This window comes from Microplitis mediator, chromosome 8 (assembly GCF_029852145.1).
Source record: "Microplitis mediator isolate UGA2020A chromosome 8, iyMicMedi2.1, whole genome shotgun sequence".
Classification (NCBI taxonomy): domain Eukaryota; kingdom Metazoa; phylum Arthropoda; class Insecta; order Hymenoptera; family Braconidae; genus Microplitis; species Microplitis mediator.
In genome coordinates, this window is record NC_079976.1 from 1751884 (window position 1) to 1777114 (window position 25231).

Sequence of the window (25231 nt, forward strand, 5' to 3'; positions counted from 1 at the left end):
TTATTATTACCATTAATAAATACATTTTTATTCGGCGGACTTTACTGGCACAACAAACCAGAGCAAAAAAATATTTATAAAAAAATAAATTTCGTTGTTTACAAGCATCAATTAATTCGTGCGCACAATTACTTAATTTCGTTGTTTAATATTTTGATGTACATCACATATAAGTACTAATTAACTGATTAAAGCTCTCGTTTTTAATATTTACAGTCGCCCAATTTCATATTATGATAGATTATAAATAACAACTGATAAATAAGTACTTAATATATACATAAATATTATATATATAAATATATATGCTATTAAATGAAATGAAAATATTACGCGCGTATATGATGATGATAAAATGGTAGGAAGTAATTTATTTTCTGTTTAACGAATGAGTTAAATCGATTGGTTGTTGCTGTTGTCGGCGTTGCATTCAACGGATGCGCATATGGCGAATTCCAATCACGTAGAAATACATCTTCAAGTTGTTTTCTGATACTTTCGTTATTTTTCGGTCCGTCATCTTCCAGAATGAATCCAATTCCTTAAAAAAAAATCCACTTATTATTTATCACATTCAATTAATTAACCCTTCAGCAGCCGCGTTAGAACAACGAAAACATTACCCGCGTGATGAGAAAAAGTCTCACACTTCGGAGCATCGTAAATTTTAAGTCAAATAAAACAAAAAAATTATGCACTTTCCCGATTATGACGTAATTATAATTTATTTGAATATTTCGCTTGTTTTTATTTTTAAATTTTCTATAATGTACTTGTTTTTTACTTTTAATTATGTAAGTAATGACAGACTTAACCGCTGAAAAAAACGGCGGTGATTGCCGAAAAGATTCGGAACTGCCCGAACTGAGCCAAACTGTATTAATTTTTATGCCTTACTTTACTCGCGTGATGAGAAAAAGTCTCATTGCTGTTTAAAATAAATCTTTTAAAAATATTTTTCATGTTCGAAATAATTTTTAAATTTCAAAATCATAAAAAGCATAAAATTTCATTAAGATAAAAAAAATTTCACTAGGTCATTCCATTTGAAATTACTTAGAAAAAAATATTTGAAGGCGAGTGTGAGAGAAAAAATCATAGCGCGGGTGCTGAAGGGTTATTTAATTAATTAATTAAATTAATAAATATTTACCAGCAGTATCTATAAAATAATCACCGGACCAATTACTAGTCCCGATGTAAGCTGCAGCATCAGTTACCATATATTTATTATGATTAACTCTTCCATAAGGTATTTTATCAAAATCAGCGTTCGTTGGTACGATAAATCTCTTAATATCTATTTTGACATTTTTGTAACTGTTAGTGAGATCCATCAATGATCTGAGAAAATTATCTTCCGATTTGCGGGAATGTTTCCACCAGGAAATCAACAGTTTTATTCTGATACGCCGATCAATCGCCGCGGATCTGATCGCGTCGTCTATTACCGGCCAGTACTTGACTTTTGGAGTGTAAATTGTCAGAGGTACATAGTCCATAACGGATATGTAGACAAATTTTTCAGCCTTTTCTATGCAGTATAAAATGGCGTCTATGTCATTTGATCTTCCAATAGGAGACAGTGGCGCCGGAGAACTGGCAATAAATCCTTTGTATTTATTCGAGTCATCCAATGTTAAGTTTATCGGGTTATTTATATTTATTTTTGTCTTTAAGGAATCGGGCCAAGATGGCGGGATCCGTCCTTCTTTACCCAGCTGCCAATAAACCTATTAATTATTCATGATTATTAGTTATTTAATTTGGAACCGGATTCTTGTTATTGAATTAAGATTTTATTTAAAGGCTGATTTTTAAAGAGAGACTCGACGTTTGTTTGATAATTTTAAGACATATTTTATTCTGGTGTCTTGGATTTTAAAGATTCACAGTCACGGTAGGAAATATTTAAAATAGATTTAATTTAATTTAGCGAGATGATAAAAAAATTGTAATGAATTCTTTAAGAGAAACCGAAAATTATGTATGAGATTTTTTTCCGTGTAAAAAAATAATCATCCAGATAAAAATATTTGGCCGATATTACACTGAAACCATCGACTTTTATGGGGAGAAGCCGAAAGTTAGTCGGAAACACAAAGAAATTTTGTAACTCCTAATAAACAGGCCGAGAAATTGAGTAGTTTTTTATTTTGTAAATAAATCTGTAGAAGAACTTGAAAAATTTTCAAGTTTTCGGTCACTTTTAGGCCATTATCTGTTAAATTTCGGTTTTGTCTTCGCTACCTGGGCCTTTCATCGGCCACTTTTCGGCCGAGAAAAAAAATTTTAAATAATTGAAGCGTAGAAATTTTTACCTCGAATATTTTAGCGAAATCGTTGGCTAAACACGTGCAATTTTGAATAAGAACTCCTAGTTCTTTAACTTGCGTCAATGATCTCCAGTCCATATTCGCAGAGCCGACGTACACATGCGTCCGGTCGATTAACCATAATTTCGTGTGCAGAACCCCGCCGCCAAGTAGTGCTGCGAAATTTAAACTTCTCACTTCAGCGCGGGCTTTTTTTGTCAAGAACTCGGTGTCGAAATTAGGACTCAATTGGGACGGGGCATTCTGGGCTATTTTAATTTCGATATTTCTGTCTCTTCCTGCAGACAAAAGTGCTTCGAAAACATCTTCACCCTGTTTAAATTTTAAATTATTTTATTACATATTTATTAAGTGTTTGTCAGTTATTTAAACATAAATAATTTTACAAATGACCCAGTTCATATTTCTTCTTTGAATAAATGTTTATTTAATTTGTCTATTTTAATTAAACGTCAATAATTGTCGTCTAGACTTTTAATTATAAAGTCGTTTTTTTTATGTATTTATAATATTGAATTTTATTTTACTACAAATAATATAAGACTTGAACTTTAGTTTAAATGAAATGAGTCGTTAAATGTTTTACAAATTATATTTAAAAGTTTCAAATGTGACCTAGTTTTTGACACATTTAATTTAAAGAAAAAAAAATGAAAACTTTAATAATTATTGATGACATTTAAATGATAAATATCTGAATCGAGTTTTGAGAGGTCATCGGGTCAATTATGACTCGCTTATAATTTAAAATGAAAATAAATAATTAAATGTAAATAAATATTAGCGGGTAATTTACCTCACGGGCACTATCGTCGGGATAGACATCTTGTCTTGTCATGGTCCAGTATAACGATGCAATTTCAATAGTATATTGAGCGGATTGAATGAGATCAACCCAAGTGGAATAAGTGCTCCTGTGGAGCACTGAATTATTGTCGTAAATCAACCCAATGGGTATTGATTCGACCAGTGAAATACGGCAGCTGTCCTTGCACATGTACTCAGATTCATTTCCGTAAATACTCGAATTACTAAAATGTTTATGTTCCGCGTGGTCGAGCAGTGGCAACAAAACTACCAGGACTATTAGGATTAAAATTATGCTGATGGGGATACAGCTGGGCCGGCACCAGCCTTGCGCTCCCCACCTAATTCACAAACAAAAATTTATTTATTATTATCTTTCGATGTTTCGTTTTGTTATCGCTTTGCTCATGAGCTAATTAATGTTTACTAATTACTCAGGTTATCAAAATGTCAGTTTAAGTAAAGATAAACTTGAAATATTTTTTTTTATGTGCACAGAAAAAAATAATACTCGCTTTCAATTAAAAATTATTTGTTTGGCTCACGAATATTTTTTGTAATCCAGAAAAAAAAATTTGATTGGGCGAAGAAAATTTTTTCTTGAGCTTTTTTTTTTAATTGCAAAAAATTTATATTATGATACTAAAGTTAGCAGACGTCTGATAATTTTTGAATTTTTTTTTTCAACAAATAAATTAGAAAAAAAAATTAAAAATATGCACATGTAGAAAATTAAAAAAAACTACAAGTGCAATTTTTTTAAATATTTTTTTTTTATAATTCATTTTTTTGAAAAAATTATAAAAATTATTAGACGTCGGCTAACTTCAGTATCATCAAAAATTACGTTCCTAAAATACTTTTGACGAAAATCTTTAAATTATTATTTGAACTTCAAATTTTTCCAGATTTATTTTTCCCGCGAGTTTTCAAAAATTTATAAATAATTTCTACTAAAAATCCCAGGCTCGCCAAACTGAGATCAATTTTTTTTCAAAGATATTTGAATAATTTGAATTCCAAAAAAATCGTCTCTTGTATTCTGAAAATAAAAACAAAAAAAAATAATTACTAACTTTGAGTGCGTAAGGTGGTCGCCAATGTCACTTCTCAGCATGAAACCAGTTTGATCCCACGATTCCAATTCATCATCCACTGAAGTTGTTTCAAGTCTCGCATTTTCCGATACCGTCTGCAAATTTTTAAAACCAATCATCAAAAATCCATCATTTTTTTTCAAGCTCAATATAATTATCATCACAACCAAAGTCCAAAATCACCTTCTTGTCATTTTTATCTACAAATTTTGGAACTACCATTTTTTATTTCCTATAAATTGCATACATATACCGCTAAATATAATCAAAAATTTTCTAAATTCATCAAATAAAAAACGATGGATCAATAAATCAATTTATTTAGTAAATTGACTTGTTTACCATTGAAATATATATACTATATATATATTACAATAGTTCAAAGTTCGATCACACAATGCTACAGGTGTTCAAATACGAGTGTACACGTTTTATATAAATTATATATATCATACGTTACATATTATACAGATAATCATTAAATCGAAATACTGTTAAGAATTCATTGTACCCGCGGTGTAAATAATAAATGCACAGTTCGAATTACACTTTGTTAAATTATGTATTAGATTTATTTAATCATGAACCGGTAATTTGTATTACATAAATAATACCGATAAATAATTTATAATAATACTATTTATATTTATTTATTTACGTAATGCGATAAGATACTTTTAAGTATTTACCCGACTGTTTACAGTTTACGGCTACTGTGGATTATAGATAAATTTTTATCAACTTATTGCTGACGATGTACACTAACTATAGTTTGAAAACGATAAGAAACAGAAAATCTGCTGTAAAAGTGTGATGTAAAATAATGAAATTATGAATGATAAGAATTTCTAGGAGAACTACAGCATCGGGTACCGATACTACGGAGGAGAAATTCATCTGGGAGTCAACAGATGTCTGCTCTGATATTGAAGATGTATTTTGAGAATAAATACACAGAAAAGAAGGATTTCTTGGGGCAAGAAAAATTTTGCATTATCAAATGAAAACGAAAATTTTCTTGAGACTAAAAATTTTTTCTTGCCCTAAAAATTTTTTTCTTGACTCAAGGAAATTTTTTCTCGCCCCAAGAAAATTTTCGTTTTCAATTCATAATGCGAAAAATTTCTTAGGACAAGTAAAAATTTTCTTGACGTGAGTAAAAGTTTTTTGCGCCAAGAAATCCTTTTTTTCTGTGTATGATTTTTTTTTATATTATTGACTTTGGTATTGACTTTTGTATCGTTGGGAGTTAGCAATAAATTTTGGTGATAATTTTTTTTTTTCGCAGGGTAATGACTGTACTTTTAGTAATAAAAAGTACAAGATATTATTTTTTACAAGCTACTTTATAGCTGATATAAATGTGAATAATTTTATGGGGAGTAAAAAAATTTTATTTTTCGGTACCGAAAATGGACGAGCGCTGGGATCGAACCCGATCGTTTTTATTTATGGATTTTTTTAAATTTTTTACATAGAGACTTCTACTGTCAAATTTTAATTATTTTTTTTGTTGGAAATATGAAAAAAAAATTTTTTTAAGCCCATTTTGCCCATGGAAAAAATTTAATGGCCATTTTGCCCCGCAATATTTATAATATAAATTTTTCTAGATTAATGTCAAAATTAAAAGTAAAAAAAAGCTCAAAGTCACGGGAAAAAAAAATATAAATTAGCTGATATTAAAAATTAGCGGTCACTAGAGTCCGATAGAGGTAAAAAATAGCCAGCAGCTCTTGAGCCCCAGACACTCATCTTAAAGCATTAAAGCAACAGAACTTGGATACACACATCCATAATATACAATAATTGAATTAAATTTTCTATAATAAAATTACCGACCAAACGACAGAGCTTTCAGTGTAGCTTTAAAGTACCAAAAGGACCGGGAGCAGTCCAGGTCCTAGACACCACCCAGCACCCACCGCCCAACACCCGGCACACTCAGTACCCCACAAGTAAAGTAAAGATCTAAGTGTCGCAGTTACTATATAACACTCAATCTCTCTATCTCTGAAACTCTACTTGATGATTAACGTACCATCGATCAAAGCGCCGTCCAGCAAAATTAGTTACCCAACGTCTCTTTTTTTCCTCTTGCTCTTGCTCTTCCTCTTTCCTTCACTTCTCTGTTACTGCTACTGCTACTGCTTCTACTACTACTACTACTACTACTACTTTTACCGCCACCCATCTACGTAACTCTACCTCTGGGTGTACTTCCACCAAGAAATAGGGTAAAGAGTTGAATAAAAGCTTGAAAAAGGTTCATAAGATTGAAAGGGGACAGAGAGATACCATCCGTCCAAGTTCTACACCTACCCGGCATTTGGTGTAGAGGTTCGTCGACTGCTGGAGCTGGTATTGGTGATGATATAAATAGTAATAGTGATGATGCTGATGATCAACATGGATCCATAGCCATCGGGAGAGTAAATATTGACCGTGGACAAGCTCACCTCGGAAATGTCGTTGGGAAGACGCGCTTATCGAGGATGCCTCTTTTGCTATATATATATATGAATAAAACGCATGAGAGCGTCAAGTTCGCACCCCCTGCCGCTGTCTCCTATCACTGGCGTTGATCCCCAGCATCGTGGATGACACACGTACCGCGTCCTACGTCTTGACGCGACAGTTTCCACGCGAAATACTCTTTCACCAAAGGCAAGGATCAACTCCCTCACTCTCACTCTCGGCATATATATGTCTATATATCATATACATTTACTAAGTATAGTTAGGAATGGCTAAAAGTTTGTCTTGATGTCGTAGAAAGCAAGACGGAAGTGTCTAGATGACGTTTCCGTCCCGTCAAGACGATGACGAGCGGTTTATTAGAGTTGCTATATAGTTTCCGACTGAGTCAAGGATCTCCCGAGAGAATATCTTGTGATATATATATATATATTTATACCACAAACTTCGTATGTACATTTATATTTTTTGTTGTTGTAAACTATAAACTATGGATCGTAAGTTTAGGATGAGTGGACTAGGGACTAGGGTTGATAGCCCAGTCCGCCTAGTCGGTGAACTACTGAAACTGAAAATACTTAACTTGACCCGAGCCTCTCGCCTATTTTAAATACTTGAGACTAGAGTAGTGAGTGAATTGAGGTTTCAGGTGGAGGTAAAATAGCAGTGGGGGTAAAGGTGCTTTTGAGCCAGTGGGCTTAAAGTTATAGAGGACCAGTAGCTGGTGGTGGAGAGCGTGCAAGTGCTGGAGGAGTTACTTCCGTGAGTACGCGAAACTCCGCAGCGAGTGCCGCAGAGGTTATGAAAAAAACTTTTTTCACTTGTACTTGTACTTATGCTTGTATGTGCATGCGCTTGTGTATATATGAACAAGCCGCTTCATTTCTGGGTTTATATTTTCAGGCTGGGGAAGTGAGAGAGTGTAAGTATGGATATGGATATGGATATGGATAACGGGTAGAGGAGGAGTCTGATTAATCGTTCCTATGCTGTTGCATGGCTTAAATAACCCAACACGAGAACGAGAGCTACTAATATCCTAGTATACTATACTCTACAAACTACATACTAAATACTTTTAAAACTGGGTCGGCTGCACTGGTTTGAGCTTCCAAGGCTCGTGATCAAGCTTATTAACTTTTACCTTATGGTAAACCGCCTGCGTTATGATTGGAGTCACGCATTTTTTTCATCGATTTTACAAAATTTATGACAATATATTTTTAGATTCAACTCTCGTGACCTTGAGCTCCGGCTTTGTCTCCTAGTTTTTGAAATAAACAAAAATTATTTTTTCCCGCCAAAATTTTTTAAATTACTTTCCCGCAAATTCTGGTGAAAAGTTGTTGTAAAACCAAATTATACGGTACAAATATATGTAATTATTTAAATGTATGACTTACTTGGCTATGGCAGGAAATTTTTGTGAGAAATTTTCTTTTTACTCGACATTTTAATGAAATTAATTGCGGATTAATTGGCAGTAGATTTAGTGATGAATTTTTGAGCGATTGACTGGAGGTTTTTAAAATATTTGACACAACAGCAAACCGTATCAGGCAAACTCGTAGAACATACTGAGTTTGAGGGCGAGGATTGAGGTCTAAAGACTGGGACTGGGGACTGAGGACTGAGGACTGTCGAGTAAAGGCGTGCATACTATGAATCGCGATAATAACAACCAGCACGCGCGCGATATATCTTTACTCTTCGCATGTCGGTCGTTCTCTACTTTACTCTACAACTCTACCCTACACTAATATAAGGTTGTATTTAGTTGGATGTATTTTATTATTACCTGGTACCGACGACATTAAACACACGGGTGAGGAAAAATAATCCACGACTATAATCTTTGTATATAAATGAATGTCACTCTTGTATAAATATATAAATAACAATTATTATTTATTATTTATACATGCGAGTAAATATTTTTTTATGATAAATCACAATTAATTTTATTATTCATTAAAGATCGTATCAGTTATTGCGAAAAATACTTTTTTAAACTCGTTAAATGCTGATAGAAATCGGTTTTTTTAGTTTATTTTTATATTTTTATTGAATTGATTAATAAGGAGAAAAAGTTCGTGGACTGTTTTATCGACGTTCAGTTCATGATTTGTTTTATCGATACCTCGTGGCGGCGCTGGTGTCTCTTGGGAGACAAAATGGCTGCTGGAATTTGAAGAAAGTCGGTTTTTTTTGTGCGCAGTATAAATTTATTTATTAGAACAGAACGACATCAGTCCAAGCTTTGATTTTTGGGAAAATTTTTACGGAAATTCGGTGAGTAGAATTTTAAATTCAATTTTATTGATAATTAAAGTTCAGGATGGTGTGGATCATTAATAGGAACGTATTTTTTTGAAATGGAAAAATATTTGCTAGTGAATTTAATTTTGTGTCCCGGTATCCAGCTTCTTTAGAAACTTGCACAGTAAAAATTATATTTAATAAATTTTCGGGGACAAAAATCTAAATGAGGGTGAATGTAGCATAAAAGAAAGTTAACAGACAGTTAATTATTTTTGAATTTTTTTTTAAACGAATCAAATCCAAAAAACGAAAAAATAAAAAAAATCCACATGTAGGAAATATAAAAAACTACAGGTGCAATTTTTTCGAATTTTTTTTTTTTATAATTTATTGCTTAAAAAAAAATCGAAAAATTATTAAACGTCGGTTAACTTTAGTATCATGAATGTAGTAGACATGACAAATTTAAAATTATAAATAAAAAGAGTAAATAATCAAAAAAATAATATTTGAAAAAATGCACTTATTAATTTTTGAATTTTTTAAATGCGCATTTATTTAAAATTTTATTTTATTCATTATTTTCAATTTGTCTAATGTCTGTTTCATTTACACTCATGTGAATGTGATATGATACTGAAGTTAGCAGACGTCTAATAATTTTTGGATTTTATTTTAGACAATAAACAATAAAAAAAAAAATTTTTAAAAATGGCACCTGTAGTTTTTTAAATTCTCTACAAGTGCATATTTTTATTTTTGTTTTTTTTCTGATTGTTGTTGAAAAAAAAATCCAAAAATTTTTAATTATCCGCTAACTTCAGGATCATGAATATGGTACTGAAGTTAGCAGACGTCTAATAATTTTTTGATTTCTTTTAAGCAGTAAATTATAAAAAAAAAAATATTTGAAAAAATAGCATCTGTAGTTTTTAAAATTTTCTACATGTGCATTTTTTTATTATTTGTTTTTGGGTAATTGATTTGTTAAAAAATAAATCCAAAAATTGCCACTTGTCTACTGACTTCAGGATCATGTGTGAATGTAGTAAACATCAGAAAAATTCAAACTTATAAATAAATAGAATACATAATTTAAAAAATAAAATTTATAAAAAATGCACTTATTAATTTGAAAATTTTTTAAATGTGTATTTTTTTAAAATTTTATTTTATCAATTATTTACTCTATTTATCAATAATTAAAAAATTGTTCGATGTCTGCTACGCTCACACTCATAAATATTAAGTTTTTTTTTTTGAAAATTTATTTTAAATTGAAATTTAAATTTTTAAATAATTTTAAAATTTTATCCGATTAAAATGAAAATTTCGGTCCCGGTCAATCTAAATGTTTTTTTTTTTCTAGAATAATGAAATTTAATTATTATACTCATAATTATTAATTGGTTATTTATTATATTAAATTTAAAAATAAATGAGTATTTAGTTTTCTTTAATTTTCAATTAAAATGCTAATTTAATGATTAAAAAAACTGGTTCAATAACAAATTCATCTGGTCAGTAAAAAAAATAAATAATTGTAAAATATATGAGGCCGGATATTTTGCTCAGTTCAGTTTTTTTATAAAGAAAAACTGTTGCAGCGAAAGAATTTCGAGTTCAAGAACTTAGAAAGCTCTTTAAAAAATTTAATTTTCCTTATGAAAAAAAAAAAAAAAATTAACAAATGCACCAGCAGAAGCTGATAGTCGTTGAGTTGCACCCGGTGCAGCATACTTTTAGTTGGTTACTCGTGCACGTTGACCATTCTTAGATAATGGCCTTAATGGAATAAAAGTGTGCGGAAAACGATAGGCAATAGAACTCTCTTACAAATATCCATGTTCAAAGACTACTTTGTTCTTTGTTCAATATGGCACCTTGTCACGAAACAACCACCAACTTGTTTTTACCATTCTATTATTATTTTATACTCTGTTTGTTTTTCTCTTCTTAATTTCTTGTAATACCCTCTACTCCCAAAGTGATGATAGTGCCCATTGCCTCGGGAATACATCGTCTATACATTGATATACATCTTAAATATATATAAGACACTAGTTTTACATTTGTTATAATGAAACCCGATAACGATCTGTGTGCAAACAATAATGTACACACATTATATCGGCTTGTAATTTCTCTCAAAGCTTTTATCATTCTCCCTAGACAATAAACTCACTACAGTTGTTACTTTTTTTTTTTTTTCCGCATCGTAATTATGACAGTCCCAGTCCGTTGTCGCTAAAAATAGTTTATAAAAAAAAAAAAATTCCCTAATTTCCCGACATTAGCGAATGCTTATTTTTTTTTTTCTCTTTTTTCCAGTTCTCGTGGAAGTTTTTAATGATCATTAAGAGTTGATGTAATTATTTAGTAATTTTATTAGGTAGATAGTGGTGATGATAATGAAAATAAAATCGAATTTTGTGTGACGTAATGAGACCTCAGAGCCCAATTGCTCACAGATTCCTCGGTTAATGAGAAACGAGAAGCGGCAAGCTGGCTGAGTAAACACGTGTAAACAATTAATTTAACAACTCCCGTGGGTATTTGGTGGTTTTCTATTGGTTGAAGCCAGCGACCGTGATTTTCCTACTCATTGCTTTTCGTTAGTGCTATTTCACAGTGTGTATAGGTGAATGAATGAGGGTGTAGATGTGGATGTGGCTGTGGGTGTGTTGATATCCTGCTCGAGCAACTTTACTTCATGCTGTTACAGTAACATTCGTCGCGAAAACACGCTCGATAAAAGGGAAACGAGATGGTTTACAGTTAAAAGGGTCGTGTGGAAAAGTATATATAGGTTTTATTTTATTTATATATATAGGCATCGCAAACCAACGAGTCAATGACGTTTTCCTCTGGTTCTGGGTGCTGTAGGCAGTGCAGCCAGATCGTGGACGAAAAGTTCCCCTTCCTTCGCCCCATTTTAGCATCACTCACAGCTTAAACGGTGCTTGGGAAGGGGAACTTTTCGTCCGCGATCTGGCTGCACTGGCTGTAGGCCGTGAGAAATAAGGCCGAGTAAAGGGTGCCAGGCTGTGTAAGGACTAAAGACCGAGGACTGAAAGGTTATTTTATACTCAGCTTTAGTCACTACACAAGGTTTCAAAAGTTACTGTCACTTCCATTAGGACAAACTCCCAACTGGCTTAGTCCTGGTTTTTGTCCAAGACTTGACGATAAACTTTTAATTTTACTCAAACATTCGCCAAACTGTCGATGGACTTTTGGGTTTCGTTAAGTAGCCAAGAGTCAAAATTTATTTTTACGGATTTAGTTTTTTTATTTTTAAAATTAATTTATCACATTTACGCGGAAAAAAATGATTGACAATAATTGTAGTTCAACTTGTAATTATTTATGTTATGTTCAATAACTAATGTCGTTTCAATCAGTGAAATTATGATTTTAATGTTTAAACTGCTATAATTAACAGTTAATGGTTGAAATATACTGCTTGACTATTTAAAATTACTACTTATACCTTAAAAAACTACAAGACACTTGTCAAAAAAATGCATCTGTTATTAATTTCTTACGTTCTACTCAGTAAAATTTACTGAGATTCGGTCTAGGCGCGCTGTTGACGAGAATCTCAGTAATATTTACTAATTATTTTTTTCCGTGTAGATTCATGTAAGATTTTTTTAAAATTTATAATGTGTGAAGTAAAAAAAAATTTCACGGTCAAAGCAATTTAGTTATTAAAACAATCATGCAAGGAAACTAAAACCCACATTAATATCTCCAGTGTTGAGCTCTCTCTCTCTCTCTAGTATAAATAATTGTTTTATTGCATGTTAAAAATGTAAAATAATAATATTGATAAAAGACTTATTATATTTATTGATCGCGGTACACACTGTCGAAGGTTGTATGGCAACGTCGAGGGCGATATTCGTCCCAGAAGTTCGTGTACGCTAATGCTTCCTGGAGAATATATTAATCTAACGATCAATATGCCATCGAGGTCGAAAGTTGATGAGCCACTGGGACTACTGGTAAACTCAGTGGTAGCACCAGCACTTCCCCAGCTCCAGGAGCTACATTCAGGAGAGGGTGAAAATGAAGAAAACCAAGACCGCGATCAGTAGCGAGAGCAAGACAAAGACCGCGAGATAACTTTGGGGAGAGAGGGTTCAGGATAAAAATAAAGAGAAAAGAAACTTTTAAACTTTCCATTTAGAGTTTGTTCTAGCCTCAGCCATTTGTTACCCTCATTCTCGTGTCAGATAGTCTTCATAAAAATCGTCCAGGACTTTGTGTGGCTATAACTATAGTACAGTAATGCTGCTGGATGGGGCCTAGACGTGGGCGGTAACACGAGAACGACTTTGCTAAATTGAAAGCCGAAGCCCGGCATGTAAAACTTGAGGGCTGTCTTCTACTCAGTCATTCTCTTCTTCTTCTTCTTCTTCTTCTTCTTCTACTTCTACTTCTTCTCCTCGTTATTTTTTTATTCGCGGCCGGTGGAAATCACAACCACTGGAGGTGATACTTAAAAATGCTCGCGGTGATGAGGAGGGTGAGCCACTACGAGCTAAAAAAATATAATGATTACATATTCCACGGAAACTGGGCTGGTGAAAGCAGGCAGGGGAGTAGGGAAAATTAAAATGAACGTGGCTGTAATCACTTGTAATAAGTACTCTTGGACACTTTAGGGGGCTGGTTCAATTCGTATCGTGTCGTGGCACAGTTAACTATTTTTCGGGTCTGAGCTACTGAGCTGAGCTGAGGCGTACGTACGGTTGTCTATGTGTAGATCAACAATGTCAGGGTGATATGGGGAACGGTGACGGTGACGGTGACGAAGAAGAAAGAGAAGGAGAAGAGAAAGGGGAAGAAGAAGTTGTGTAATTTCCGAAATTTAATCTGAAACTCCCTCGACGAAAAAATACTCTTCAGAGTCTTCTAACTATAGATCCTTCTTACTTGTAATCTCCTGGCGTGTGAATAACATCCCTTAGTATTTTTTTTATTATTTTTATTATTATTGCTGGTTTTTTTTGTTTATGCTTTTCTGGCACGCGAGGGATGAGATTAAAGGAGTTGTTTCTTTTATTCCGGTTTATCATTTTTTATAATTTTTTTTTCTGCTGAGAAGAAGCAGAAGTCGGGAATAAACTGATTAAATGATTCGCGAAAATTTTTTTTTGATGGATGTGTAATTTAAAAATGGGGTGAAATGAGAACACTTAAGTTTTTAATTTTAATAATTTATTGTTTCGCATTTTTTTTATCAAGTAAAATTTTATTTTTTCGAAATTTCCAAAAAATTTTATAAACTAATTAAACTAAAATTCTAAATTAAATTTCTATAATAAAATAAATTTTACCTCCATTTGATTTATCGAAAAAACTTTAGCTTAATTTATAATTAAATTTTAATTCGACTTATCAATGAAATTTCATTTTAATAATAAATCAACTCAATGCCAATTAGATAAATCAATAATTTTAAATTTTTAATCACCAATTTTTTTTAATTTCCCCCACTATAAAAATGAGTGAATATCAAAATTATAAACAAACCTCGCAGACATAAAATATTAAATTCCATCAGAGCATTAAATGAAAAAAACATGAGCTACGAGATAAATTTAAAATCTCCATACTTCTTACCTTAAGTACCGGCCATCAAAAGTCCCTTTCGGGTTACATTAATTAACGGTCCACAGCAACGGTTTAATGTTACTCCTCACCGTCATTTGTATATATTTTCCCAGTATGTTTACACGTGAAATGACGCGATAGGCGGACATCAGAGTACTGTCACAATGGAATTTTCCTTTGTCCGCGTCCGTTAATGGACGATCAACACGCCCGATTAATTTCTCATTCAGTGTATATTACGCGAAAACAGGTCTTTGCTCATACTACAATCTCTACTATATTAGACAATATATATGTATAAGCCCATAGTGGATGATGGTGTGCATGGTGTGCTCGTGTTCGCTCGGGCGCCATTGGTCGATGCGTTTAAACGTAAAGGCTAAAGACAATAATAACATTCAGTCGAATGGGCAAGAACCGACAGAACGAGTGATGGGATATATATGTGTATGTGTATATGTATATATATATATATATATATATGTATATGTATTAATATATATTATAGAAGGGTGAACGGAATTCAAGTGACAACATTTGAGAGTAGACCTTTTGTTTTGACTATGGCTCAATGTAATGATAATAATTACTCGTATATATAACCATCATTTAATATTCTGTTTATCTAACTCGATGGGCTTACGGCGATATACATTTATATCCATACATCACCAATAAATGATTACTCTACCGTTAAATTATCTACCGGTGATGAATATTCGATAAATGACCACTCACTATCTCGCAATATTCGGATTTTATTGATTTTGAACAAATTATTATTGTTGTTATTATTAGATTTTATGCAAATTATAATATATATAAAAAAAAATAATTACTCCATTTACGGTGCAGTAATTTATAACTAAATTTAATTCCATTGACTTGGCAATTTACAATTCACCTAAGCGATTAAATTATATATGGTTTATATTTTTTCTGCTTTAAATATTACTGCACACCAGGCGTTAATATTCTGTGATCCCTTTGTGTTTATGTTCCGTGATTAATGTTAATTTTAAAATAATATTATTAACTGTAATAGTTGTGATGAAATTAATGCAACTGGAAGATTTCCGTTCGTATTTATTTTTGTTTTTAAATTTCGCGCGCTCGGCTGCACCCTTCGGAATCGCGAAGCTTGATAACGTCTGAAGTAAGCAATTAATTGACTCCATTTTTTTTTCATAGAACGAAATTAATTGGAGATGAAGAGGAAAATTTTAAAAAAAATTTTGAAAATAATTATGACAAATAATTTAAAATAAAATGAAAAAAAATTAGATAGCGATATTGTGAATTTAAATTAAAATCTTTTTGTAACACGAGCGAGGTGTGCATTATTGGATTTTCCATTTCAGTGATATCAAGTAGAAGGATATAAGATATTTAATATAAAATATTTAAGTTAAAAAAAAATTTAATATATATTTTAGTTATATTTATTGTATTTTATTCGGTGAAATCGCGTGGCGAGGAAGTTTTGAAATTAACTGATAGCATCATTCAGATCTATCACCAGTGCCGCAATACCTATATCCTAAAAGATATATTTTCGCGTGAATTCTAACAAAACTTCATACCCGTTCAGCACGCGACAACTCGAGTCTAGTGGAGACGAGACACTCCTTACAATTTTATTTTATTTATTTACTCATCTTTTTTTTCCACTCACCGACAGTTACTTCAATATAAATTTTTATCCAATCGATTCGCCGTTTATCGGCTATCAGAATCACGATCAGAAAATCACGCGTTTCGAGTTTAAATTTAAAAAAAAGTCAGATCGTCGCAATCCGGGAGTTAAAGTGGACAAAAAAAATACATAGGGATACATAAAAGCAAGGAGATATATTGCGATAATTTAAGAAAGTACAAGTTGTCTTTTAGAAACGGCAAAAGGTCTCTCCTGAATGGTCTCTGTTGTCTCCATTACATCCATGAAATGTCAAGTAATTTCGGACAGTAGTGCAATGGCGCTTGGTAATGTTCCATAGCAAAAGCCACACGATCTAATTCTGGTTTTACTTTACTTTACTAAAATAAAAACCATATACTCAATATTTTTTTTATAAAACTCTAAAAACCTTAAACTTAGACACAGAATACACGCACATGCACACATGCACACCATTTCATCTTTTACGTCTTAAAATACACAAGAACAAGATTGAGTACTTTGTTTCTTTGTCTTTCTTTTTACTCAACTATTTTTACTTCATATATATTTTTTTTAATATTTTTTTATTTAAGCAGAGAGAATTTTCTTTGGTCTTTTAACGTTATTTTATTGGCACTAACTCTCACCATGCCCTAGTGCATCTCGTGTTCTGTCGCGATAAAATTCTCACGATAGGACGAGCGAGTATCAACCGACTACAAGTAAGTACGAGTTCCAGAACGACAACCAGAGGTATAAGATGACTAGTATAGAGAATAAAACGAGCAACTACACCGACGTCGATTCCAAAAGCACGTGATTTAATGGGAGCTTTCAACCCTGACCTTAACAGAGAGTTTGAGTTAGGTACCATTTAAATTGGCACTTACTACCTACCGACTATTCAAATTTTGACCCAAATCTCGCTTGCACCAGCGAATTATTTTGTCTATACTGCAGTTGTCTTCGAGTCTCTGCTTATCTTATTTTATTTTATTAATGCACGGAAAAAAATAAATCGTAAATGCAACATGATTTGTCATGCTTCGGCTACATGACAATCATGTTGCAGTAGCATGAGAAAAATCATGTGGCAGCAACATGATTTTCATGTAGTCTTATTAGCATAAAATTAAGCTGCAACAACTAAATATTTATGCTTCAGAAAAATTATTTATTATCCAGCAACAATCAAGCAAAAAATCAATTTTTTGAAAATCCTGACTACCCCTAACCCCTTAAGCAAAAATATCATTTACCAATGATTTAATTTGACAACTCACTCTAATTTTCATCTGCAATATTACACTGTAAAAAATCCGGAGTGAATTGGGATTTTTTTTTTAACGGAGTGATTGCGGAGTGACGCGGATTTTATTTCACTCCCAATCCACTCCGGTCCAGAGTTTTAATACTTAAATAAATTTATATTAATTTATATAATTAAACTGCTAAACAATGTGTGTGTCTGTGCGAGTGTGTGTTTGCGTGTAAATATGTGCGTGTGTGAAAATTTATGCGTGTGTGCAAATGTGTGCGTGTGTGCAAATTTGTGCGGGTGTGCAAATTTGTTCGTGTGTACAAATGTGTACGTGTGTGTGTGTGTGTGTGTGTGTGTGCCTAAATATGTATGTGCGTATGTGTGTGCATATCAGGTGATCAATAATGTAATACGCGAATTTTTACTTCGATTTTATTATGTGGAGTTATATTTTATTAATAATATTTTCAAAACTCCGCTCCGGAGTGAATTTCACTCCGGAGGGATTAAATTAATAAAAAATTATCTACTCCGCGAAAACTCCCCTGCGGAGTGAATTTCACTCCGAGGGGAGTGAATAATTAAAAATTCATTCACTCCAGATTTAATCCGCATTCACTCCGCGAATTTTTTACAGTGTATAAATCCGAAAAAATCTAGTTGCTTGATAATAAATTATTTTTCTGAAGCATAAATATTTAGTTGTTGCAGCTTAATTTTATGCTATTAAGGCTACATGAGAATCATGTTGCTGCCACATGATTTTTCTCATGTTACCGCAACATGATTGTCATGTAACCGAAACATGACAAATCATGTGGATGTTTATTTACCAAGACTGTATCATGTTGCATTTACTATTTATTTTTTTCCGTGTGCTATTTTTCAAATTTAAAATATATACTTATATTTTTATATATAACTCCAGTAAAAAAATAACTTACTGAAAGTTTGTGCTTCACTCTAGGAGTCCGGCTTTTACGATGAGGAAGTAAGACAACGACATCTTGGTCTTTGGCTTGTCTGGAAGTTTCCAAGTGCTGGTGCGGATTACTGCTGGTAGTTCTGCTGGTAGATGGGTACGAGCTGGAAGCTGATGCGCCCATTGGAGAAGTTGCGTTTGATGGACTGCGGGAGGTTGATGGATACTTCGAGTAGGCTACATTGGTCACAGTGTTGCTGCCGCCGTAGCTGATGTTGTGAGTGTTGTTGACCTTTTTTATAAAAAATATATACCGTTATTTTCTATTATTATTATTAATATGAGGAGGAAGCCTTTGGTTTAATTCAATAAAAGCAATTCGGTGGGTTAAAATCGGGCGGCTGCAAGTGTTGGAAGCTTTTATTGAAATTAAACCAGGGCCTGGTACTGTTGGTACCTGTACAAGTATGTGACAAGCTTGGGAGGCTATTTGGAAGAGGCCATCTTGTAAATTGCGTCCCGAGTGCTCTGCGTTTTCTCGTCCGCTCTTAGCCCAACTGAAGAAAGACATTATGTATCAAGTAAAAGACTTTTATATTCGTCTTTTACTTTTGTTATTTAATACTTCTTCTTATTTGTATTCTTTCCCGAGTTTTTACTCTTCTTGTTCTTTCCCACCTTCTGGCTCTCGTTTATTACGATTTTTTTATTACATTTTTTAAGTTACTGCTATTATTATTTTTTTAATCTTACTTGTTCTTTGGTCACTAGTTTTTTATTTTTAAATTGTTTATCCATTTTTTAAATCTGAAAATAAAATTTTTAGAGTAAATAGAAATTTTCAACAAATAAATACGGTGTGCAGATTAATTTTCTAGGATTTTTTCTTTACCCAGGTAGAAATAGGGAAAGTTCGGTTGGATAAATTTTTTAATCAATTAAAAAAAAATTTACTAGTTTTCTAAATGGCCCATTTTGCCTCACATTTTTTTCCGTGTCATCCCGAGTCGAAATATTAGACGTAAATTGAACGTTCTTAACGTTTTAAACGTAAATTGAACGTTTTGGACATTAAAAACTCAATTTGACAGCTTTTATAATTTATTCAAAACGTAGATTGGAGTATCATAAATCGAAAAACGTAACGAAAACCTATTTAGACTTACAATAAGAAAACAAAAGCATACCAAAAAATTTTTTTCATCGATTTTGTACTCCTGGATTATAATCACGTCAATTCCCTAAAATTTTGTCGTCCGCTTTTCTGGCTCTTGAATAAAAAATTCGTATTTTGAAAAAAAAATTTTTTCAGTTTCATACTTCTATCTAACACTATTATATCTTTTCATATATTATGATATCAAGGTTATGAAAATTGTGATTACAAATATTGAAATAAATTAATTGATGTTATCATTAAAGTAAAATCATAACTCATAAAATTACCAATTTTTTACGAACCAAAATACAAAAAAATCGTTCAATTCACGTTTAAAACGTTGAGAACTTACGTCTAATATTTTGACTCGGGATATAAAAAAATATAAAATAATTATTTGGCAAAAAGCAGAAACGCTAAAAAAATATCTCGTCTTTTTTCGTCTCTCCATCTTGCCCCTTTTTAAATAATACACCCAGATCCTCTGATTCCACTTTACTTAACTAAATTCAAATCCCACGGAATAAAATAAAGTATAATATATATCTATATACGAAAATTACCACAAAATATAACATTTCTCATATTTTTATCCATAGTCCCCTAATACATAATTTTTCGATAGTGAGTTAATATTCCAAGTAGTAATTTTGTCTAAGTATTGTTAGGGCATTATAATGATAAAGGGGAAGTGAGTTAAAATGATTATATACTTCGGCTAGTATTTGTTGTCTGTATTATACATATATTGGAAACAATATAAAAGCTCAAGTACTGTATTACCCAACACATCCACACATCCATATAAATATACATATATATGTATTTATCATCGGAAATGTTGATGGCCATGAGACACGCACTCACTCAGTGTGTATCTGATGTATATATATATATATATATATATATATATATATATATATAGTAAAGTTGGATAGCTTATCTATCGACAAACCTAACAGTAGTTCTGTTTTGAGCTCATGAATTTTTCAAATATCCGCTAATATTGAATCTCATTCTCATCCCACTTACTCTTTATATTATATATTATTCTATACTACACATATATAGTACACTGACACCCGATGTTTGATGTCACTTGACATATGCGTGATTATCGTATTTTATTATTTGACTCGACATTAAAACGTTTATAACTATTACGAAAGATAAACTTGGACGTAACGTTTTTTATACTTTTTATTTTTAGTCTCTGACTAAAGTAATTAAATATTAACATATATATGTATATTTATATATATATAGATGTATAGAGTTGATTTTAGAGTTTAGATTCCCTGATGGAATCGATTGTTTTTAATGAATATTCAATGAGGCGAGTACGTAATACGTTGGCTAATAAGAGGAACGAGTAATGAGGGGCTGGGGGTAAGCAAAATTAACTATTACGTAGACGGAGTTTTTTATTTTCATTCCCGAGTCTATTAGCTGGCAAATATTTTGTTTGGGGGTTTTGTAAATTTTTTAAAAGCCGGTAAATATGTGACGGGGTGGAGAAAATGAAGGGAGTTGAGGAGGAGAAGAAGTGAGAGGAGAAGTAATGAGCTTGTAATTGTAACATTATTTTATAATTATGTCGAGTTTTAATCGATAAATAGACGCGAGACGTTGAAGTACACGGGTGCAAAAATAGAATAATGAATTACTGGTTATAAAATTATGTAGTGTCATGTTTTAATTATTTTATTATGATTAATTATTGCAATTAGTCTGATGTTACATAAGCTTTCATTTTGTGGAAAATGTTATTGATATATTTGGGTTTATATTTTTGAGAGTTGTTTCAAGTGAAGGATTACATGGGATTGATAAAAAAAGTCTAGACGAGAAAAAAATATATGATTTATCAATTTTTAGTCAATGATAATTAAATTTATTTTTATGATTTATCGCCCGGATTCTGGCGGGTAAATATTTGAGATTAGAGAAAATTTATTGATTCAAAAATTGGACATTTAATTTTAATTTTTGGTATCAGGGCACTTTGATTTAAATTATAAAAATATTTATGCTGAATTTTAATTGACGGTCGTATAATTGCATCACCTGAGAAGGGATCAAAATTGAAAACTCGTATTTTCGAGTGATAAATAAATTTCGCGAATATTGGCTGTCATAAAAAAGTTTTATAAAACAATAAAGTTACAAAAGTTTAAAAAAAAAAATTTATCTCCAATATTCCGACACTTCAAGGTTTAAATTTATTATTTATGGCTTTTCTGATACTCCCTCAAAATAAATTTTTAATATTTAAAAAAAAAATTAGTCGAGACAATTTGAAGTTTTTTGCAACTCAAATAAAAAAAAAATCAATTTCATAAAAATTATAGAAAATAAAAATTTTTGATTTTATTAAATTTTTAAACAATTTCCTGCATTAATTAGATAAATTGTATAAACACAAATATCTATTTGATATATTTTATACACATTCATAAAAAACAAAAAAATATATGATACTGAATGATCCTGAAGTTAGCAGACAATTCAAAATTTTTTGATTTTTTTTTTTGAACAATTAATTTGAAGAAAAAAAAAACTAAAAATATGCACATATAGAAAATTTAAAAAACTACAGGTGCAAATTTTTCTTCTGATTTATCGTCTAAAAAAAGATCCAAAAATTATTAGACGTCATGATACTGAAGTTAGCCGGGGTCCAATAATTTTTGAATTTTTTTCTAATCAATAAATTATAAAAAAAAAAATATTTGAAAAAATTGCACCTATAGTTTATTAAATTTTCTACATGTGCATATTTTTATTTTTATTTTTTTTTTAAATTAAGTCGTTAAAAAAAAAATTCAAAAATTTTTAACCGTCTGCTAACTTCAGGATCATAAAAATATCCATTATCAATATAAAAGTAAATAAAGAAATTCAAAAATAATTAATACGATAAAATACACATATAATATACGTAACTATAACAACAAAGACAAATTTGCTTATAAAATAAATTAGAAATTGATTAGTTTACTATTAAATTTGTTTATTCATGAGTAATGCATATTTTGCAAGTTTAGAGGAATCATTAGTAAAACAACAAACGTGCTCGTGGCGGTCGTTTATTGTAGAATTCGACAGCGTAAACATTGAAACAATTACTGTGCAAGTAAAAGGGATAAATATATACAACTCACACACACACACACACACGTTATTATGTATATACCCAAGTCACAACAATGAGCAATAACGCTCGTCACTAACGTCCCGTCACAATTAGTCGCCGGACCATCGAAACTTTTCAGTCGTACATACAAATATAAGTTTGAATTTCTACAATAGATAATATCAAAATTTATCAACCGTCTAAACAACTCATTTTCGTAGTCAATTAATTTTCCAATTAAAAGAACATTAAAAAAAATGCATTTCAATCGTACTTCAAATATCCTCCTGTTTATTTTTCTAAATTGAACATTTTTTTATAGTATTATATTATATTATATATTTTGCTCTCGTTGTGATTCTAAGTTACGTGGTTTTGTGTAATTGATTTAGCAGATGTTGAAGCACTAGCTGAATATGATTGATTGCTAGACTGCCAGTTACATACATACATTTATCTCTTTTAAAATATCCCTTTATAACCCACTCTCGTTCCCTCTCTTTCTCTGCCCTCGGCGCTGTACCTTTAACCCTCATCCCTCATCTCTCAGCCCTCTACTCTCTCCTATTTCACTAAATTCCATTACAACTGTAATTACAATTCTACACATGCCCTCCAACATACCATCCTCAATATCATAACCCAGCATTACATTCTTTTAAAAAGTATAATAAATATTTACCTTTGGCTCACATCCTTCACTCGTTAAAACTTTAAACTCACTGCACTGCAATAAATGTACCGTTTTTGTTATAAAAACAAGTTAATCAGGATGGAGTAATTACCCGCACAAATACAACTAATATTGATAATAGAGTAAGACGAAATGCTTTGAATCCGACTCAGCTGAGTATCAAGCAAAGCTACAGGGCTCTTTAACCAGACTAGAGAATAGCGTAATAGTAAGTCGAACCTGAAGTCAAGTGTAGGTTAACTTGGATGTGGGTTGTTCTGTTAACGTTAATGTAACGCCAGGCTCGGTGCTTTTCGTTTGGAGAACGGAACTTACGGGGATGATAAAAGTGGCAGAGGTGAAAACTGAAGGTAGAGGTAGAGACTGAACTACAGCTACAGGTACAGGTACAGGTACAACTACAACTGTAATATCAACACTGTCCAACATTAACATACACTACACTAGAATAGTACTGCAGGGTAATGTAAAGGAGCAAAGGTATAAATGGAGAGAAATATCAAAGAGGGTAAGAGGGATAGCTAAAGGCTTCAGGGGTTTATACGCCACCATCGGCAGACCTGCGCCCAAACGGTTTGCGTGACCTCGATACATCTACCTGTAAACACACAGGTAAATCTATTACCCGTGTTCATTTAACATACATATAGATATATATTTATTTATATATATGCATTGTTATTGCTATAGATTTGTCCTCGTCTGTTTAACAAAGTCTTTAGTCGGTTCAGTTGATGATAATGAACATATATTTATATTTATATATATGTATGAATACAATATTATGTATATAGTAATAAGGTTTAAATTCATCTGTGTATTATTAACTTTGTATAATATATAGGAATATAATTGAAGTGAGTTTTAAGTGTGCGGGGGTTGGGGAGTTGTAGATTTTCGGCAGGCAAATAGATGAATTATACGAACGTTTGCGTCGTTTAACTGCTCTACGGAGGGTTGGGAACTGATGGGTGAAGAGAGGGGGGAGGGGGAAGCGGGTGGAGGATAGTGAGAGTAGGAATTAGGATAAAGAGGAACGGAGATATAGACCCGAAGGCAAGTTAATGACGACGACTTTAGTATGACAGTTTGAGATGGAACTGATGAATATTTAAATTATATGATCCTTTCATTTATTTGCCGCTGATGTATTTAGTCTGACCTACTTTAAAATAGATTTATTACTTGTGTTAGACTGTTTATTAATAGACTGTTTATTATATTTGAGGATGGGGTTTCAAAATTCTGATGACAGTCAGGGGAAAATTTTTTGGAACGAATTTCGGGTCGCTTTGGTTTTGTTGTTTTGCGAGAAAATTTTGGTGGGCGGGGATTTTTATTTTGATTTTTTTGAACATAGGAGTGAAAATTTGAGACTTTATTCGATTAGTGACGCAGTTTTGTTTATTGAGCTTCAATAAATATCAAAGTTAAATATTTGTAACAAATAGGGAAATAAAAAAAGTCAATGGGGGTCGATATACACGAATGTTTGTATTAATTGTTAAATTTATTTATTTATGAAATTTACTGAGCACTTTGGTCGTTGAGTTTTGGAATAAACCGACACATTAAAGAATTTTAAAAAAAATTAAAGTCCTCACAATTAAAATTTAGACGATTTTTGGAATCTTTCAAATTATTTGAGCTCCTTAATTATTAAATTCAGTCCAAAATTTTTTTTCCAAAATCAGACCTCAATACAGAACTTTTTTAATGATTTTATAGATTTGTAAAAATTCTATTACCGAAGACTGTAATAAAATTTTGAAAAATTCAATTAAAGGGAAACCG

At 31.7% G+C, this 25231-nt stretch overlaps 2 protein-coding genes across 5 annotated transcripts in view; one reads left to right on the forward strand and one right to left on the reverse strand.

The window, feature by feature from the left end:
- On the reverse strand, nt 1-23840 carry LOC130673195 (5'-3' exonuclease PLD3-like). 4 transcript variants are annotated; one of them, XM_057478140.1, is made up of 8 exons: nt 23426-23840; nt 18906-19255; nt 18471-18740; nt 4220-4335; nt 3133-3484; nt 2322-2648; nt 1154-1733; nt 1-541 (listed from the first exon to the last, which is right to left on the reverse strand). In XM_057478140.1, the coding sequence occupies exons 2-8, from the start codon at nt 19017-19019 to the stop codon at nt 330-332; spliced, it is 1971 nt and encodes a 656-aa protein (XP_057334123.1). In that variant the 5' UTR covers nt 19020-19255; nt 23426-23840; the 3' UTR covers nt 1-329. The 4 variants fall into 4 exon arrangements, with proteins under 4 accessions (XP_057334123.1, XP_057334124.1, XP_057334125.1 ...); XM_057478142.1 differs by lacking the exons at nt 18471-18740; nt 18906-19255; nt 23426-23840 and adding exons at nt 4424-4516; nt 4701-4923 and having other exon boundaries at nt 4-541; XM_057478143.1 differs by lacking the exons at nt 18471-18740; nt 18906-19255; nt 23426-23840 and adding exons at nt 4424-4516; nt 4696-4923 and having other exon boundaries at nt 4-541.
- LOC130673194 (uncharacterized) overlaps nt 18587-25231 on the forward strand; it is a 209161-nt gene continuing 202516 nt past the window's right edge. Inside the window, exon 1 of the mRNA XM_057478138.1 lies at nt 18587-18725. Coding sequence (XP_057334121.1) covers nt 18721-18725 — 5 coding nt within the window. The 5' untranslated portion in view covers nt 18587-18720. The remainder of the gene's footprint in view (nt 18726-25231) is intronic.

Bases quoted from the DNA above. Each gene is read 5' to 3' on its own strand.
- LOC130673195 (XM_057478140.1), bottom strand. From the start codon at position 19,019: ATGTCTTTCTTCAGTTGGGCTAAGAGCGGACGAGAAAACGCAGAGCAC. The intron at 18,741-18,905 runs GTACCAACAGTA...TTTATAAAAAAG, and splicing joins CTTGTCACATACTTGTACAG to GTCAACAACACTCACAACAT. The intron at 542-1,153 runs GTAAATATTTAT...TTTTTTTTTAAG, and splicing joins TTATTTTATAGATACTGCTG to GAATTGGATTCATTCTGGAA.